This window comes from Propithecus coquereli, unplaced genomic scaffold (genome assembly GCF_000956105.1).
Source record: "Propithecus coquereli isolate 6110/MARCELLA unplaced genomic scaffold, Pcoq_1.0 Scaffold20, whole genome shotgun sequence".
Classification (NCBI taxonomy): Eukaryota; Metazoa; Chordata; class Mammalia; order Primates; family Indriidae; genus Propithecus; species Propithecus coquereli.
In genome coordinates, this window is record NW_012144967.1 from 8784056 (window position 1) to 8804906 (window position 20851).

Sequence of the window (20851 nt, forward strand, 5' to 3'; positions counted from 1 at the left end):
TTTTTCTTTCTGCATATTCATCAAGTAAATACACAAACTGTTATTTGGTTAGTGTACTTGTTTGCCTAGTCACCTCTACTAAAATATAAGTTTAAAGAAGACAAAGATCTTATTTTCAGGTTCATTCTGTATTCTCAATGCCTAGAATATTGCCTGGCACATAAATGCTCAGTCAGTATTTATACTTGTTTAAAACTACTAGAAAGGGGGCACAGAATTGATGATATATTTGATTTTCACTTACATATGATGTTTTATAAAAATAGGCTCCCAAGGGGAACCTTTACTGATGCAAACTTGCTATATCGTTTGCTTTCCCAGGGTGATTGTGTTGTTACAGTACTGCTTGCTGAAGAGGACAAAGTTGAAGATGATGTAGTTTTTTACTTGGTATTTTCGGGTTCCACCCTCCATCACTGTACAAGTACTCGGAAGGTCAGTTCTGATACGTTGGAGACCATTGCTCCTGGTAAGTATTACAATGGGATCTTTACTAGCCTTTAGTAGTCCTTAAACACTTTTATTCTATATTCCTCAGTATAGAGTGATAAGAAGAGTGAATCAGGGTGCTATAACCGCAAACTTGATTCTGAATTTCCTGGCGGCAAAACCAAAAGGTGTAAAACACAGTTAGTAACACATTCCTCAGTATCTATGATAGAAAAGCTCACAAAGCTTTCTTTCATAAAGCCCAATTTGCCCGAAGTTAACAAATTATAGTTGATGATGGAGTGAATGCTGAATCACTATTGCATTTATAAGTTTAATAGAATCAAAAGAAAAATATTTATTTATTAAAAATTCTCATAAAGTCATTAAGTCATTGCTACTTCAACCAGAAATAGCTGATGAGTAATGATTATCTCTTGGCCTGTCCGAGCATCTTAAGGTGTATTGATTTGTGTTTGGAGATGAGCTTCTTTCCTTAATTGACCTTGCTTCAAAGTTAACAATTGACCAATTTCATCAGAATTGAAGAGGGCATATTTAGAGGGAATGAGGGAATCCATAAAAATTTTGACAGTTTAACTATTTTCCTTTAGAGAATAAAATGGATATAGTTTTATTGAAACTTTTTTTAAACCAACATTTTTATATAGCACTGATTCCACTTTGTTGGTACAGGTGGTATAGAAATTATTAGTTTATGAAGCAATTTGAATATCTGGTCTTGCTGGTGTTGGATCGGACTGCCAATTTTTATTGCCCTGCCATTTTATATATAGTAACTTTATTTCTGATACAAAATGATTTTGAAAATTATAGGATTTAAAGATTCTGGATAGTCTCTAGGAATATTCTCCCCAAATTTTTAGGGATAGGAAATATAAGAAGGCAATCAGCATAGATACTGATTTCTTTTCTAAAGAATATTAGGTATACTTCCTTGTAACTGAAAGCTACTGTCATCTTGTTTCCTGCGGTGATGTCATATCAGAAAGGCTTATCTGGAACTTGAGATCTGCTTTGTAGCGGGTGCCATCCAGTGTCACTATTGCTGAACATTTCTTACGGGTTGGTAATGGGGAGAAACACTCCTTATCTAGGTATAATTGGTCAGTTCCTGACTAGGCTCTTATTAGGAAAAGAATTGAGGTAATTTGTATAAACTTACTCCTTCCTGAATTAGGAACACTTCAGGATTAAAGCTTGGGTGTGTGTGTAAATAGATACAAGGAGAATACACATACATATAAAAGGCAAATATGGCAAGGAGGTAACCCTGGATCCTAGCTCTCATCCTTAGTCACAACCCCAGCAAAGTCCAGTCTCTTGGTGGAGAGGGATGTGCCTGGAAGCTCTTATACCTTCACTGGCAAGGTCCTTAAATTAGGATGGGTGGCAGGCAGTTACTTGGAGTCACAAACCCCCTGTACTTATGTGACAGCCTGGAGCTCTGAGATTGTACCAGATCCTTGTCTATTGCCCTCAGCCTAACTTTCTGAGCTCTAGTTCCTATTTCTTCCCTTGCCTTTGGTTCTGTAACGATACCTCCTTATGTATATCTCAGTGCCTGCTCTTTCCCAGCCACACTCCTCTCTGGGTGTCCGTTTGTGCTTCGTGACTGTCAGTACCCATGCCCTGCCTACTCAAGCCAACCAGAATGGGTGTTATGCTCTGCTGCTTTCCTCTAATTTGGTTTGAATCCTCAGAAATCATTCCTGACCCATTTGGTTGGCACCTGGACTCTTAGTACCTGCCTTCTCCTTTATTTTCTTCTAATCGGTTGTCCTCTTATCCATGTCCCATACTCTTTGTCCTGCTTACAGGCCCTGACAACTTGACCCCTCCCCCCCGCATTGTCCCAAACATTCTGCCACCCACCAAATTCAGTCAGGCAGCTGATAGGAGGTACCTAATTATAGCAAAGGTGACAAAAGGATTAGAGTCTTTGAAAGACCATCTTGTACCTGTTGAAGAGTCAGGCAGCACATGTGTGCCTTTGCTGTGTGTGTACGGGTCCCAGTGAAGCCCCTAGTTGGTGTATCAGAAGCTCTGGTAACTAAATAAAGGAGATTCCTGACAGGACCTATTGCAGTAACCATCATGTATGGGAGTTTTCTGTTTAGTTGTCTTTTTCAGCTACCATCATTTGTGTTGATTTGGTAATTGGTGGAGGGACAGAGATAGAGGCATTTTGGGGATTAACTTAGTTTTGAATTTCTTGTTTATATCATGGGGTAAATTTTTTAGCCTAGAATTAAACTGCTTTAAATCTGCTTTTGTGAGCTGCTTAGACTTGTGCCTTCCATCCGTCAGGTCCTCACTCAGATATCACCTTCTCAGTGGGGCCATTCTTGTCCACCTTATAAAAATATACAGCTGCCTCCTCTCAGCATTCTCTGGCCCCATCTCTGCTTTATTTTTCTCCAGCGCACTTTTCAACTTCTAACATACTGTGTACTTTATTCGTTTGTCTGATTTATTTTCTGCCTGCCCCTGCTAAAGTGTCAGCTTCATGAGGGCAAGGAATTTCGTTAGTTTTGTTCACTGGTGTGTGCTCAGAAGGCTTGTTCTAGGAATCCCTGTCACTGCTGTGTCAGAATCCTCCTCCTTCTCGGGAGCTGCTCTTCTCGAAAGATGCATGTGCGAACGTACACACACCTATACACAACTCCCTTTTTTTCAGATATGCAAAAGAAGCCTCTGGCTTCTTGAGTTGAATTCTTAGCTTGGAGCAGGAAGCAGTGTTCTTTCTCCAGAGCCACCTTTGATGATTCTCTATCATCAGTTAGCCGTATTGATAGCTTCAGATTTCCTGTCCGCTGCGGGCGGATGCGTCAAGACCTTTCATGGAAAGTCTGTACAGTGCTCCTGCATCCCAGTGACTGGATAAATGTGCCTGGTCTTCTTGCAGCAGCTGCCTCTGAGAGGGATGTGCACACTCCTTCTGCTTCCATGCGGATTGGCTCTTCAATTCTGTTCATTTTGGCTAAGAGAAGAAAAAGAGCTTTGTGCCTTGTTCTTGATTTTAATGTCATGTTTCATCCAGAGTGCAGGCTTTGATTTTTCTTTGAGTTCTCTGGATGTTTCACTGTCAATGTTTTGTAACATTTTAGGTTTTACTAAACCCAGATGATTAATTGACCTTCAAAAGGCAGCTACTTCTTGATGTTAGTCTGTAACCTTTTATCAAATAAATATTTCCTCCAAGATAGGGTAGAAAATGAGACATTTCTAAATTATCTCCTAAAAATCCCCTTTGAGTTCAGATACTGAAATTATAGTCCCATTCTCCCCTGTCTTTCAATTTTCTCACTTTCTTTTGCATGTTTTCTAATAATCTTAAATTGAAGTGTGTGTGTGTATTTATAAGGAAGTTGTAAAGGCTTTTTAAAGTGATCTTTTCTTGCCTTCCTACCATTGAAGATGGTAGACATGATATGATTCTCCTTTTTTAAAAAAAAATATAAAGTGTGTTAAGAGTAAGTAGTAACATCTTAGGAGACAGGTAGGTTGAAACTCTGATTTTCTACTTTATCTGCATTTGAATTGTTTGAATGCTTTACAGTGAGCATGTTACTCATATATAGTTATTTTTAATAAACATACTTTGAAGACTGGAAAGAATGTCCTCTCTTTTGAAAATAAATCCATCTTCGTGCTAATAAGAGACAGATCAACAAGTTTTATGACAAAATATTACTTTCAAAATACCTATGAAGTGACTAGTTCAAGATTATAATTTGCTTTCAAACATAGCCTGAAATGGAAATGTATTTCAAATAATGAAAGGTGTTATCTTTGTAATAAATAAAAATAAAATATCTCATTATTGTCTTTTCATAGGGTGCAAATCCAGTCCTAAATCTTACTTTAATTAGTCAGTGATTTTCCTCTAGAAATGAATCTGAGTTATTTTTTTCAAGACCTATGTAGGATTGATAAATGGTGTAAAGAAATCTGAACATAATTCTTGGAGTGGGAGTATAGAGTACTGTTTTATTGTGTTCACTTTTATTAATGGAACTGTGAATTTAGACCAAGCAAACAGTAATTACAGAATGAAAAATGGAACAGAATATTTAGTGGCTTCTGCACACTATTTCTGCGAAAGGCTTTGGTGTAGAATCTTCATAAAATGAAATCTTTTTTCAGCATGTCTATTATTTATTTTTAGAATTCACAGCAAGGGTTCTTGGTTGACAGGAAAACTACAAACTTTCATTGACCCAAAATTTAACTCAGCTCTTTTGTATTTTTCTCTTCTTTCTCACTCAGAAGGGAAGGTATTATATAAAGTAGATTTGTCATTTTTTTTTTTTTAAGAAAAAAGTACGTTTACCATGATCAGAAGTTCTTTTGGGTTTAATGGAAAATTGTAGCCCACATCTAAACAAATGGTCCTACAGTTGTAGCATTACATATCTTTGATTTCTTATGAACCAAGACTCTTTTTCTAGCAGCAGATGTCCAAAGATTACCAAATTAAATAGCACATTTGAAAAGAAGTTGTAAGGCGGGCACAGTGACTCATGCCTATAATTCTAGCACTTTGAGAGGCTGAGGCAGGAGGATCGCTTGAGGCTAGGAGCTCAGGGCCAGCCTGAGCAAGAGTGAGACCCCATCTCTACAAAAAAAATAGAAAAATTAGCTGGGCAGCATGGTGGCACACACCTGTAGTCTCAGCTCCTTGGGAGGTTGAGGCAGGAGGATCAAGGTTGCAGTGAGCTATGATGAGGCCACTGCACTTTAGCCCAGGCAACAGAGTAAGACTCTGTTTTTTTTTTTAAAAAAAAAAAAAGAAGTTTGTAACCTTTTAATTGGCTTGATCAGAGGATTTTGATCCCCCTGCACCAAAGTAATCAGTTTTTTTATTGTACATTTTCTAACAGTCTCCCTATTCTGAAATATTCCTACTATAAGGTGGGAATTCTAGAAAGATAATCTTTTCTAGACAGATAGATTTTATATTATAAAAAACTTAGATTATTGTCCCAATGCTAGTCAGTACTTATAGTGTGTATACTGGAAAAAACAAACTGAGAACTAGTTCAAGGGGGAAAAAAATCTGTTGTCTACTTTCCTAGTTATAATATTATGGGGAAATTATATACTTCATCACCTTGGAACTATGAAAACAGCACTGGGATCCTAGGGCATGCAATATAACAGGAGTGCTATCCTCCCAAGGGGTTCGAAATTGGTTTTGGAGAAGTAAAAACAAAACTTACTCCGTATATATAAAGCACAGATAGACATATACAAATAATATGGTGTATCTATGGTATTAAAAATTCAAAAAGTGGGGGTGAATAGAGAATAATGTGTAAAAAGGCTCTTTGGGGGAGATGATAATGGAAAAAAAGGTTGAGAAACACTGTCTTAGAGCTAGGCTAGAATTACAGTAGAACAAATTTTTAGCATTAGTTAGCCCCTTCCTCCTCCAAAATGTACATGATAACATTCCTGTGCCTACTGTTCCCCCCCCCCCACTTAAATACTCCTGTACATACAGAGGCATTTTACACATGTACCAGATTTGAACATCTACTTCAGACCACAGAAAACTAGCAGTGGGTGCATACTTCTGCACATAATCCTGTCTCCTTTTGCAGTGTAAAATTTCCAGGTTTCCTTTAACCCTGTTATAGCCTCTGCAAAAGGAAGAAAAAGACACTAAATTCTTAAATACTTTAACGCCAAACTGAAGTAAGCACAGATATTATTTTTATGTTTTCCACCACTCTTTCTCTTAGAAGTTGAAATCTGTATGAGACTGGGCTTGGCTAGCCCAGCAAGCACTTTTAGGGTTTCTCTTTGGATAGCTGAGGAAACAAAGTCCCAATTGTTTCACCCTCAAAAGAGAAGGCCCAGATGGGATGTGTTCCACTTTTAGCTTAATAGGAAATGAAGTAATTCTTGGGTCCTGTCTCAGCAGTTTTGTTTGTCCGTAGCAATATTTCGTTTCCATGGCGTGGGTGCTCCATGTAGTGATAAGGAGCCTGCAGGAGGCTCTCCCAGCCCCGTGAACACGTACCTCCTGCCCTGTGAGCTACCAAGGTGTGGAACTGATGGTTTAAGAGGACCTTTAATGGTGAAATTTTTGTTTCTCACCTGGGTACTCCTTATGTTTTTGTTTATTGTTTCCCTAGCCCCTTTATTTTTTCATTTCTACAGTGCCAAAGGCACACTTAGCTCAGAAGCCTGTTGGGTCATGTTGGAGAAAAGTTACCAGGAAATTAAGTAAAAGGAAAAACACCATGGAACTAGCTGAAAATCTTGCTACTCTTTTTCCTACTGCAGCTTCTGTTTTAATGCAAAAAGTTAAATTGTGGTTATTATGTCAAATTGGACATGGTTTCCCATCCCCATGTCTTTGTAGCGTAATTATAGACCTTAATAACCCTGCATTCCTTATGTACAAAGGCAGTTGTAAGACTAATGGCCCCCTGCAAAATAGTCCTGTTTCTAGAGCTAATTTATGGTAGTAAAAGGTCTTCTGTATGCATATGCAGTGATTTTAGTTTTATTACTGGGTCCCTATTATAAAACTTTTGGTTTTTAAAAATTGCTGATTTTCCCACTAGATGTTTTATTTGAAGGAATTAAAAAATAATCTTGAGAGTCACTTGAGCCTAATAGAAAATATTACTGTGAGAAAGTAGCCCCATCAACCTTGTGTGGTGAATTTCCAGTCAGTAGGATGAGATAGTTCGTTCTTTATTCCTTTCTTCCCTTTCTTTTTTCCTTCCTTTCTTTCTTATTTATTTATATAAGAGGGTCTCACTCTGTCATCTATGCTAGAGTACAGCCTGGAACTCCTCGGTTTAAGCAATCCTCCTGCCTCAACTTCTTGAGTAGCTAGGACTATAGGTATATGCCACCATGGCCAGTTATTTTATTTCATTTCATTTCATTTTTTATTTTTTTGTAGAACTGGGTCTCACTGTGTTGCTCAGGTTGGTCTTGAACTCCTGGGCTCAAGTAATCCTCTTCAGCCTCCCAGAGTGCTGGGATTCTAGGCGTGAGCCACTGCACCCAGCCTACTTTGTTAGTAGTAACTCTTCCAATTTACTCGTTAAACTTAATAAAGACTGATCCAGGAAACCCTTAGTTCTCCACTCATCTTGCAACCCTCAGTTTTTCTTTTGAAAAAGAAGCCTATAATCATATTAAAGAAATTACAAATTTATAGCATATTTTATTCATGATGATTCATAGTTTCTCCATCAGATTGTGAGTTCATGTCTGAAGGGAAAGTATTGGGCTAACCATTGGGTGGCTTCTCCTGGATGTCTGTTTCATGGCCTTTTCTGACATTCTACCTTCTGTAATACATAGTTTCATTTTAGTCATACAGAAGTAGAGCTGAGGCCGGGCGCGGTGGCTCACGCCTGTAGTCCTGGCTCTCTGGGAGGCCGAGGCGGGCGGATTGTTTGAGCTCAGGAGTTGGAAGCCAGCCTGAGCAAGAGCGAGACCCCGTCTCTACTAAAAATAGAAAGAAATTAATTAGACAACTAAAAATACATAAAAATTAGCCGGGCATGGTGGCACATGCCTGTAGTCCCAGCTACTTGGGAGGCTGAGGCAGGAGGATTGCTTGAGCCCAGGAGTTTGAGGTTGCTGTGAGCTAGGATGATGCCACAGCACCCTAGCCCGGACAACACAGTGATACTCTGTCTCAAAAAAAAAAAAAAAAAAAAGTAGAGCTGACAGTAGCTTACCCATCCACCCATCCACAGTAACGAATTCTTTTGCTAAAGCAGCAGAAAAAGGTAACCATTCTTGTACTGCCAAGTACAACACACAAACACACACACATACACACACACACACCTTCTTCTGTTCTCTCTGCTTTGTCTGCCCCATCCCATCCTGCCCAAATAAACAGTCATTTTAGCAATCCCAGATATATTTCTGTGCAGATACTTCTGCACTTTATTTGAGTAAGGTAGTATTGCTTCGGCTTTTTGCTCTGTGTATGTGTGTGTACACATGCAGAAGGTGATTCTATAGAGCAGTGGATGATGTGTACTTTTTAGTGGCTCCCTTTTTGATTCAAGTTTTCAGGTTTCTAACCTTTGGGTAGGCTTGAGAAAAGAGATTGGTAAGAAAGCGTAAGGACTGCTTAGGTGGGTGGGACAGTGGATATTATTTTAGGTTAGTGCAATATCTCTTCTGAGGCACAGCAAAGTATAAGTTTTGAAGGCAGAATTCAATCTGGATCCAAAATTATTTACATCATCGTTTAATTTTGAAATTTGTGATTTTAGTCTTTATTGGCATTTTTTCCCATCTACTTCAAAGGACTGTCGGGAGTTTATAAATTAGTTTAATTCTGAATAAATGAGACAAGGCTATATATTGGTTAGATTCATGAACCACACCACAATATTTTTTCTTTAAAGCAATTCCTCTGACTGAAATACATATTGCTCCATCCATCCATCCATCCATCCATCCAATTTATTTGGAAATGAGGCTATGTATTTTCTTCTAGGTGATAGTATTAAGGAATTTGGGAGGGCCCTTCTAGATTATAGTTCTTCACTTACAAGGCTAGGAGACTATCTAGATTTGGAAGTGCTAGAGAGGTTATTTACCTCAGGCCATATAGCTAGTAAGTACAAAAACAGGTTTGAACTCAGATCTTTTCTACCACTGGGCAGCTAGATGTAGCCTAGTTAATATCTTCCCAAAACTATCTCTTGTCGTAGTAGTTCTATTCCATGAACCTACCGTCTGCTTTCCATTTTTATTTTTTTAAAGCTATTTCTTACTCCTGAAATCTCTTCCCAGCCTTCTTTCCCTCCCTCTCTTCTGCCTGGTAAGACCCATAGGCATGCATAGCTGGAGAAACCTGTAGAGCCTGCTCCCTTATGCTATAAAGGAAGAAATTGAGGCCCAGAGGAGCGAGGCGATCTGTTATCACACAGCTGATGAGTCTTATAGCCAGGAGTTAAACATGTTTGTCTTACTTTCCCGTTGATTCTTCCATGCACCCTTATTTAGTTTTTAAGCCATCTTAAATATTCATACATTTTGTGTGTAGGGGTGGTCTCTAGAGCAAGGAAACTTGAGTTCAAATTCTAATTCTGCCACTTAAGAGTTTTATAACCTTGGGCAAATTACTTAACATTTTGTGCCTCAGTTTCCTCATCTGACAAATGGCGATAGTAATAGTATTTGCTGCATAGAGTTGTTATGAGAAATAAACGAATTACTAAAGCACTGAGAACAGTGTCTGGCACAAAGCAAGTGTTAATATTAAGTGCTTGTTAAATAACAAAGAAAGAGAGGGACAATGCATCTGAGTTCTGAGGGTTGCAGAGAAGAACCCCTGGGGTTGGAGAGTCAGGAAGCAGAGTGCCTGTCAAAGGTCCTTCTTAACCACCACCTCCCTTATGAAATCTTCCTGCTTTTGCCTACCTCTTAAATGTGTACACCGCTTCACCTCTGCTGCACCTTGGACTGTACGTGTTTCTTATAGAACTCATCCCATTTTGACTCACATTGTGGTCACCTGCAGCTTGTTTGATTCTGCCTTGTGGACTGTAACCCTCTGGAAGGTTTATCCATCTTCATCTTTCTGATCACAGTGCCTGGACTTGGTGGATGTCCAGCTGTTAGTTGTTGAACAAAACTTAGTAAGATGTTATAGAACATTTTTAAACACTTTCTGCTGGAAAAATACCTAAACCCTACTACCTGGATCAGTTAGTTGGCTTATTTCTGCTAACATTGATGTCTGTGTAATTAGGCTGGCTGCCCTTCAGAGAAAGATGAAGTTTTTTTCCTCTACTCTTTCATATAGTAAATGTATCAATTCCACACATATATTGAATTGTAACACATGCACGTGTGCGCACACACAGAGACTAGGCAGAGGATGCTTCAGCTTCCAGCAGCCTTCTTAGAATTCAACTTGGAAGGCAGTGGGAATATCTTGTGGAATTATATGTTTGTGTGAAGACTGATCTTCATGGTTCATGAATCTGTTATTCCTGTTTAACAGTCATATTGGCCTATCAATCCAAAATGTTAGGCCCCTTTTAGGCAGGGACTTAGCTGTTACCCTTCTTCCTCTGTTTATAGGCAATGTGGTACAAAATCCTTGCATCGTGATAGACTAGGCAATGCCCTATGGCATCAGCCTGGACTTGGAATAATGGATTCTGCTTATTAATATTGTGTAACCTTAGGAAAGTTACTTGATTTCATTAAGCCTCAGTTTTCTCATCTATAAAGTGAGGACAATACATACCTTATAACATTGTTGTGAAGAGAAAATGACATGTCACATGCCTGGCGTGCAGTAGGTACTTGGTTGGTAAATACTTGTAACCACCATAGAATTACACAGCAATGAGAGATTTCTTATGTCACAAGAATGAAAGGCTTAAGGAGGCCCCTAGAAAAAAGTATGTGGAAAATCAACTTATTATTCTGATTACATGAAAAAATTGGTTTTTTCTTTCAGAGGTAGCAGAAAGCTTAGTTTGTTATGAGTCTGAAACCTCTGTGGGCCTGTGCCATGCATGATATGGAAACTCAGACTCAAGAACCATGTAGAGCGTTTGCCTCCATGTCACTCAGCTGCAGAAAGCAGTCTCTGCATGTGTTGGAGATTCGGGGAACCACGGGTGTACAGGTGCTGGTGGCTAATCAGGCACAGCTCAGAGTGGCATAGTGCAAACAACAAAAACATTAACTCAGTATTCTTTTCTTTTTTCTCATCAGAAAGCTATTTTATGGAAGAACGACAATGATGGTAGGAGCATAGCTCTGGCTAGTTGAGATCAGTGTTTGAAAGCTGAGGAAAAACAGTGTGTGTTTTGATGAGTATATTCTGCATATTGGAAATACTTAATTCATTGAGGCCAGAAATCCAGAAGAAAGTCTGATTCTTTAAGAAGGCCTTACCCACGGAAACATGGTGCTGTTACATTTTGCTAATTTGGCTCCAGCCGAGCTCTTTAGGGTGGCATTTAGGTTGCGCCTAAAGTCACAGCTTGTGAGATCCCTGCAGGTCTGTACAGTGGGCCCCACAGAGTCTTTGGCATGTTTGCTTCTCCTGAACTGGGCTTCTAGCCACAGCGTTGCATCATCCACGTGTGAACCAGGTGATTTCATTGAGGTCTCACTACATTAGTGGATGAGACAGGAGAGAGTATGTATCTGAGAACAAAAATTATTTTTTAGGTCTTGGATTGCTAGTAATAGTAAAATGAAATCAAGTAGTTCTGTAATTTTCAAAGTGCTTCATCATTTGATCTGTTGTGGTGATAACAAAGCAAGTGCTGGTGAATCTGTAAAATTCCTTCCATGTAACTTGTATGAGTGATGTTTTTCCCTGTTATAGTTTCAGATCTAATTCAGTTCAGTAGATATTAGACACTCCATTGTATGCTCGATCTTGCAGAATCCTTGAGCCTTCATTCGTTAATTTGTTCAAATTGAATACCAGTAGTTGATAGTCAGAGCCTATTCAGTGCCAAGTACTATGATATAGACATGATGAAAGCTGGGACACAGAATTGTTAAGGGAACTGATTCATATTTGCAAATAATTGAAAAAGCGGAAAATGGAGTTTTGAGAAGTTTGGAAAAATGCCGTCAGAGCACAGAGGAAAGAGGGTTTTCTTTTAGGAGGAGAAATTTGTATACCATGGAAAAAGAGCTAAGAGGACCCACCAGTGTCCTCTCAGCAGGGGGTCTCTAATACTGTTTTCTTTGCTGGCTGTGTTTTCTTTAGGTCATGACTGCTGTGAGACAGTGAAGGTGCTGCTTTGTGCTTCCAAAGAGGGCCTTCCCGTGTTTGTGGTGGCTGAAGAAGACTTCCATTTCGTCCAGGATGAAGCGTATGATGCAGCCCAATTCCTGGCAACCAGTGCTGGAAATCAGCAGGCTCTGAACTTCACCCGCTTTCTTGACCGGTCAGGACCCCCATCTGGGGATGTGAATTCCCTCGATGAGAAGGTGGCGCTAGCATTCAGACACCTGAAGCTGCCAGCAGAGTGGAATGTGTTGGGGACAGATCAGACTTTGCATGGTGAGAATGTATATGACCTACAAACATACTTTCAGTTTGGAATACTTCTGTTTTTTAATGGGGCTGCTTTTCTGTGCTCATTATATTCAAGTCTTCTACGGCCACTGAATAAATCTTATAATTACTGTAGCAAAATGGGCTTGATAGCACCTCTTCTAGTTCTTCAGTGGAGCTTTTAAACCTGTTTTTGTAGTGAAATGACCCGAGAGAGAGAGAACTCAAGTAGAGAGAGGCACATCACCTTCCTGTGGGTCTGGATTTCGGGCTTGATCTTGTTACTGAAGCCAGAAAAGGGTCCAGGGTATGTCCTGTTGCTTGCCACACAGAAAGCCAGTTAATGAGATGAGGATTGTCAAGGAAGAAAGGAATTTTAATGCAAAAGATGTCTGTCGGGAAAATGGGCAAAATAGTCTGAAATCCGTCTCCTTAACTGAGGCTTGGCAAGGGCTTTCATAGTGGGCTGTGGAATGCAGGTCAGGTTTTGCAGGGGTTGAACTCATAGGGTCTTCAGGTGGTCTGATTGAAGAATCAGCCGTTAGTGATGGGTGGTGAGTCCTGTGGAGAGACTGGTTAAGTCTGGTTGTTAGGCTTCACTGGTAAAGTCTGAGGGAACAAAAAATAACTTAGGGGAGGGGGTCATTTTGCGAGGCCAGTTACAATCTCTCAAGTGTAGGAAGTGACCCATCCTTCATGAGGAGAGTAGCAGAGTAACTTTCTGATGTTTAATTATCAAAGACAAGGTTTTCATTATTGTGTCCTGAACTTCTCTAGGGCTGCGGTCCCTAACCCCCATGCTCTGGCCACCTGTCTGTGGCCTGTTAGGCTGCACATCACCGCCTGAGCTCCTCACTCCACCCCCCACGTCCCCATTCCGTGGAAAAATTGTCTTCCATGAAACCAGCCCCTGGTGTCAGAAAGGTTGGAGACTGCTGCTCTAGGGCTTGGAGTTGGAGGAAGGAAAGATTGGGGAGTTGGGTGGAGGGAGCATGATGAGAGGATAAACTCTAAGAAACCCTACAGTTTTTAACCAGTTTGTTTCACTCTTACTGATTTTATCTTCTGGTCCTCCATATAAGAGTTCATTGAAGAAAGGATTCCACTTTTCAAAAACACTGATGTTGTAAGTATTTGCATATGTCCTCTTACTCAAACAAGGGTTTTCCCACATAATTCTTGTAGCAGATGACCTCTATTGTCATGATCACATAGATATTTTCAAATGGAACATAACATATACCTGAGGCCTAATAAATAACATCCTGTTTTCTTCCTGAGTTCAAATCCAATATAAAGATTTAGGAGTCCTGCAGCTAGAGATAAAATGTTTGCTTTATTACTAATGAAATCGAGATCGGAAGACTTCTGCCAGAGGGTCTGCTTGCACTTTTTGTGTCATCACTGAAAGAGCTGGGCAGTTGCAAGACTGCCCTTGAGAGTCCACCTAGCTTTTATTCCTGTATTATGTGCAGTGAGCAGACCAGAAGTCACCCTCTTTGCAGTTGAGCAGATCCTGAGGACAGTGCCCAGAGGGGATGTGCAGTTCCTGCTCCCTCAGATCCAGCAGATGAGTTTATTCCTCCTCCCGTGGAAGAATAGTGAAGAGGTATTTGTCAGCTTTGACTCTCTTAAATCCACTGGGTTTAAGAGTTAAGCCTGTGATGAGCCATCAGAATGGTGTCCCACACTATCAGGGGCATACTCTCAGATACTACCAGGGCGGTCCCGCGCAGGTAAAAATCTGAAAGAAAGGATGGACTGTAAAATTAAATCAAGGAAGAAAGTATTTGTCTTTGTCTTATTAATAGAATGTCCAAAAAAAGAAAACAAAAAGATTAATATAGTGTCCAAGAAACTTCTGGATTGCTGATATTTAGAGATCAGAATATTTGGATGTTATATAGAGCATGAGAACCTTTTTAGAAACCTAATGATGGGCCTTAATACCTCTACCTCCTGCCATTTCTGTTTTGATATGGGAATGATTATTCTGGTTGCCTTTGCAAATCAACATCAAGATAGAACCGTATTAGTTATTTGTGGGGCTTACAGTGTTTTTATGGTTTCATTTTGTCTTGTTTAAAGAAAGCCCAGGAGTTGCATAGTTTGTTTATGTTACCATGATTAAAAAGAACTGTTAGAAAAAGTAAAGGTCAGAAAGTTTAGGCATATCACTTCCCCTCTCTGGGCCTTAGTTCCTTCTCTTTAATAGGAAAGAACTGGCCAGCTTTAATATTTTTGTGTACTTTCCATGTACTCCTAAAGTTTCTGTTGTACAGTATTGCTCAAGCAGTGCTAACAAAGGCTAGACCAAATTTGAACACTTAAGGAAATATGAACTAAAACTACATTGAGATACTATTACACATTCATTAGAATGGATAAGATTAAAAATAACCAAGTGCTGGCAAGCATGGAGAAAACAACTCATACATTGCTTGTGGGAATGCAAAATGGTATAGCCACACTAGAAAAATTTGGCAGTTTCTTATAATGTTTAATATACACTTAACCATATGACCCAGTAATCCCACTTTTGGGTATTTATCCTAGATAAGTGAAAACTTCACCAAAAAGTCTGTGCACAAATATGCCTATAGTAGCATTATTCATAATCACCAAAAACTGGAAATAACCCAGATCTCCCTCACTGAGTGAATATATAAACAAACTGTGATATATCCATACAATGGAATACTACTCAGCAATAAAAAGGAACAAACATTGCCACATGCAACAACTTGGATGCATTATAAATGCATTGTGCTTGGTAAAAGAAGTCGGTTTCCATAGGTTTTATACCATGTATGATAGTCTGGAAAAGGCAAAATTATAGAAACATTCAATAGCTGCCAAGGACTAGGAGTAGGGGAAAGGTCTGACTGCAAAGGGCTATCATAAGGGAATTCTTTGGGGTGCTGGAGTTGTTTTGTATCTTGTTAGTGGTGGTGGTTATGCATGTCTTAAACTCATAGGACTGTACATCCCTAAGAAGTGAATTTTATTGTACATACATTTAAAATGATTTAAATCAAACATTAGGTTTAGACTTTGCAAGGTCTTGATAGAACTTTGAAGTCAAGAGCTAGGATCAGGAATTTGATTTTAAGTGCTCAATTCACATTCTGCAGTTTAAGTTGTTCTATTAATTGTAGATTAGAATCTAGGGACACTGGATATGGTAAGGGCATCAGTTAAGAATTTATTATGCTTACCGTGGAATGTGATAGGATGAAGGTAATGGAATAGTCTGTTCACATCAATGAGTTGCACATCAAGTACTTTTTTTTAAAGGTATTTAAAGGAAAAAGGTACAAAGCAAGCATGTCGCCTGGGATAATACAGGTAAATAGGGCACCATGTTATGTAACAGGACTACTTACAGTTGAAAGCTAGGCATTTACAGGTGGTTCTGTTAGGTAGGGACCAGGAGGAAAGGGAAACAGGTGCGGAGGCAAGGTGAGGGAGATTCCATAGAGATACTATTGCTGGCCAATTAGAGGAGGGTAAGAAGACCCCAAACTGAGGAGATGGCCCAACCACAGAAACAGACAACTTGGGACATGGGCCCAAAGTAGTTGGCAGTGACTTTAGGTGAACTATCTTCATTAACATAGTAAAAATCACACCCACCAGCGCCATGAGAGCTTAGAAATGTCATGGCAAGCCCTGGAAGTTATCCTATGAGGACAAATTAAGGGAGGGTCCTTAGTTCCAGTAAATCTCTACCCCTCATCCCCGAAAAATAGTAAAAATTCTTCCCACCATTTAGCATACCATAAGACATAGACATAAAAGTAGAAATAGGTTAAAAACCCAGGGACTTCTCCACTCAAGGAGATAGACATGTTCCCACTCCGGAACGTACTGTGCTTTAATAAATCTTGCTGTTGGGCTTGCTCATTCATCCATCCACTCGGTACCAATAACCTTCTCCAGTACTGGGAACCAAGAACCAGGGAACATGACGTGAACTCAAATCTGATGGTTCTAGCCTAATACTTGTACAAAAGAGTCATGTAAGATTTATGGCTAATCTTCCTGCTTTTTAATTGTTTCAGATGCAATGCTTTTTAACTTTTTTCAGGCCAGTGACTCCTTTGAAAATTGCTCAGATTTCTCCTCAGAAAAAAAATGTTCATGTTGTGCCTACCTGGAGACATTTACATAGAGTAAATTTCATAGTCTCCCTGAACTTCAGGCACAAACATGAAGTTAAGAACTCTTGGTTTAGATTTGCCGTCATCAGATGGAAAAAGCATAGACATTGGAGTCAGGCTGTTTATATCCTGGCTTCATTGCAAGGGTTTGTGCAAAATACTTAATCTCTCTATTACTCAATTTCCTCATCTGTGAAAGGGAGGAAAGTGTATTCTGATAATGTGTGCTAGCTTACAAGCTATTCCTTTGAATATACCTTGACCAGTATTCAGAAACTTTTTAGAGACAGTACACATTGGTGAGCTATAACAAGGAAAGAGAACATGTTCTAGTAGAGGATGAAGCAGGACAGCACTCAAAGGAAGGCTCTTCCAAGCAGAATGAGACTGTCCTCCTTTTTGCTTTTACTTTTTGCTGAAGCAGTCCTCACTTTAAACGTGAACAAGAGGGGGGGGTTTGTCCATTTGAGTTCTTCCAAGTGTTCTCTAATCCCTAGTTAGAGAAGCGTCTGCATTATACTTTTTTTTTTTTTTTTGCTACAGTTCTGCCTTAAATATAGGTGATAAGGATTCATCTGGGTGGAGGGTGAATGCTGGGGGGCGGGGGGCGAAGACATCTTTTTTCTCTGAGTTCTCCAAGTCTCACTTAGTTGTCTCAACTCCTCAGTGCCTTGGTGGTTAGTGAAAATGGTGAATTGGGATGGCTTTTCCTTGGGAGACCCTTGTGCAGTAGCAATCAGCATAACTCTTGGGTACCTTAGAGTGGGCCCATTGAAGACTTGCTCTGGAGAAAGCAGGGAGAAACGCTCTGGGGGAAATATTCATCCTTACCCAGTCATGGCATTATATAACCAAGGCAAAATATCTAATCATCTTTGGGGGGTGGGAATCATTCTGCCCATAAAGAGAAATTTGGGTGGAGAGAAGGCTGACGGGGATAGGAAAGACTGCAGTAAGAACAGCCTGTGCATTCCCAATTCTGTTTACCTGATGTTGGTTAGTAGATTCTCAACCGTAATCATTTGGTGACTTAGTTCCCACACCCCTTTCAGAGTATTTGATAGCTTTCTGTAGAAATTTCTCCTTAGCTACACTAGTATTTGTATATTTTTCCAGCTATCATCACTGCTTAAAAAAGAAAATAATAAAATATAAAAAGACTGCTAATGGATTTTTTTTCTTGGCAGAAGATTCATATCTACTGACTCCAAGGCAAGCAATGCCTAGTAGTAGCAGAGCTTTAGCTCCAGAAGGTTTTGTTGCCTTTCAAACCTTAGTTTTGTCATAGAGTTACAAGTCTCATTTTTCCAAAAGCCTGTTTTCCTTCCTTCCCCATGCAATATGAGAATTCCTGCATCATGTGGGACTCCAGATTTATTTCAGAGGCATCCAGAATAGTGGAAAGAGTGGTGGTTTTGGAATCCTGTAGAAACAGTTTCAAAGAGTACTGTGAGCAGGACTTGCTGGGTGGATTGATGGGGTAAGAAAGAACATATAGTCCTTGATTATTGTACAGTTTCTAGAACTTGGAGCATTTTATTTAGTCAGAGAATCTGACAGTTTGAAAAAGATCCATGCCCCTAGCAGGCTCATCATAGTTGAATGCCTGCTAGGCACATCAACTTTCTTTGCAGAGTGGAGGGAATGTGTGTGGGAGGCATATAAGCAGATAGCAAGTGCGGCTTACGACATTTTCTACCTGCATTCTCTGTGGGTAGAAGCTAGGCCTACAGAGATCTTTCCATTTTAAGTACGGTTAACAGGAAAACCAACCAACATGGGGCCTGTGAAATAACATCACAGTATAGAGAAAAGGGAAAAATAACAGCATTCAGTTGGAAGACTCTCTGAGTATGATTTTCTTTAAGAAATCAAAGAAAAATTTAGAAGATATTTTTCATTTGTCCTTTAAAAGATGGAAGAAGTCAGATCTATTATGAAATTAGAGAAGGAAGCAACAAGGAGAAAAATGGGTTAATTAGTGTATCAGTTAGTATTCAAGTAGAAAGGCAGACCCAGTAGGAGAAATATATGTTAAGATTTATTACAGGGAATGGCTTATTGATTGCGGAGGCTGACTGAGCAAGTCCAAAATTCATAGGGCAGGAAGGGGAGGGAATCCTGTCAAGGTCAAGGTCAAGGTCAAGGTCAGCCCACCAACATGGGCCAAAGCTGTGGTCCTCAGGCAGCCAGGAAGGAGAGGTCCTGGGCAAGATGGAACTCCACCGCACATGCCGAAGCTTCCCTCTGCAGGTGTAATCTCTTCTCTCTTTCTCTAGGGGAAAGCTAAGCTCTGCTTTTAAAGTCTTCCGACTGATTCAGTCTGGCCTATGCAGATTATCCAGAATAACCTCCCTTATGAGATCGACTGATTAGGGGATTTAATTACATCTGCAGAAGAAAACGCTATCATGATGAGGGCAAACCTGGAAAGGGAGTTGGTGAAAATGATGCAAGTACATCCAGAATCCCAAAGCTTAATTAAATTCACACTGGGTACCCAGTTGACATTGTAGGACAGGCAGTTCGTGATCTAAAAAACAAACATGAATAACTCTCAGAATACAGAGGAAAATAATAATCATGAGAGAAAAAGTACTGATACAGGGAGTAGAGAATAGAGATTGGTCCTAAATTATTTGTGCTCTGTAGTTTAAACTGAGACAAAAAGAACAAAAACAATGAAGGAAGATAGGTTGGGTAAAAGCTTTCATGCTCTTAAAACAACATGAACTAAAAGAAGCTACATTTGTTTATCCCATTGGACCTTGGCCTCTTCTACAAACCTAATTCACGTGACTTCTATGAAGATCAAATGGAAATGTGTGAGAAGTGAACAGGAGAATGTCTAAAACGAGGGTATATGCATGCGGTAGACTACTACTCAGCAATAAAAAGAAATGTACTATGGATACATGCAGCATTATGGTTGAGACTCAGACATTATGCTGAGTAAAAGAAGTTTTACACAAGCGTATATATTTTACAATGCCATTTATTCAAAGTTCTAGAACAGAGAAAACTAATCTGTGGTGAAAAATTTAGAACAAGTGATTAACTCTAGGGATAGGAATGGGGATTAATTGGGAAGGGGCACAAAGGAACGTTTTTGGATGTTGGTAATGTTCTGTATGTTGATAGAAGTTTGGGTTACACAGGTAAATGCATTTGTCAAAATTTATGAAGTCATGTACTATACATTTGTATTTTACTGTATGTAAATCACCTAAAATTATAGCCAAATATTGAACTCTAGTTAATGATATGCATGCTGAAGTATTTTGGGGGTGAAGTGTCTTCAACTTATTTTGAAATTTTTAAAACTTTATTTTAAAAATAAAGGGGATGGATAGATAGAGGGAAGGATAGTTGGATAGATATGTGATAAAGCAAATACAGAAAAACATTAATTATAGGATCTAGCTGGTAAGTATTGATTATTTGTTGTATAATTCTTTCAAATTATGTGTACATTTGAAAGAGTTAATAAATGTTGGGGAAAATGTGAACAGGTACTTTTTAAACCACATTAGCTTGCCTATGTGAGTGTCTTTCATTTAATCTTCTTTTTTTTTTTTTTTTACAAAAAGAGACAGTGGAATAATGGAAAGCGTATGTTTTCTTAGACTCAAGACAGAAGAACTTTCAAATCTTGATTCTGGCTGTGGGAAAGTTACTAATTTTATGGACTTGTCTTCCTTTGCAAAATGAGGACAATGAGACCTCATAGGGTTGTTGTGAAGATAGAATGGAAGAAGTCGAGTAAACTACATAGCCCGGTGCATGGCGCTTAGCAGGTCCTCACTATGTATTGTCTTCCTATCTGTTGTCTGCAGAAAGGAGCTACCTAACATCAGATGCAGTGCCTGCTGCTAAAGACTTTGTACTGAGGCTGTGCAGGAAGGTGTAGTGCAGGATTCAGGTGCCAGCCTCTGCAGGTGCCCGGTCTTATTGTTGAGCATTTAACTCAAATACTGAGGTGACTCAGAGCAAATAAGGGATCAGAAAGGTGTGGAAGGTAAAGAAACAAATGCTTCAAGGAAGTGTCACCCAGTAACCAGGCTGTATTTGATCTTTAGGTCCTTGTATTTATTTATTTATTTTTTTTGGTGACACAGTCTCACTCTGTTGCTGGGCTAGAGTGCTAGAGTGTAGTGGCATGATCATAGCTCACTGCAGCTTCATACTTCTGGGCTCA

The 20851-nt window shown here is 39.4% G+C and overlaps 1 protein-coding gene across 1 annotated transcript in view; it reads left to right on the forward strand.

Annotated features, from left to right (window-relative positions):
* Window positions 1-20851, forward strand: part of AKAP13 (A kinase (PRKA) anchor protein 13) — a 230946-nt gene that overhangs the window by 31541 nt on the left and 178554 nt on the right. Inside the window, exons 2-3 of the mRNA XM_012643677.1 lie at window positions 322-469; window positions 12200-12496. Coding sequence (XP_012499131.1) covers window positions 322-469; window positions 12200-12496 — 445 coding nt within the window. The remainder of the gene's footprint in view (window positions 1-321; window positions 470-12199; window positions 12497-20851) is intronic.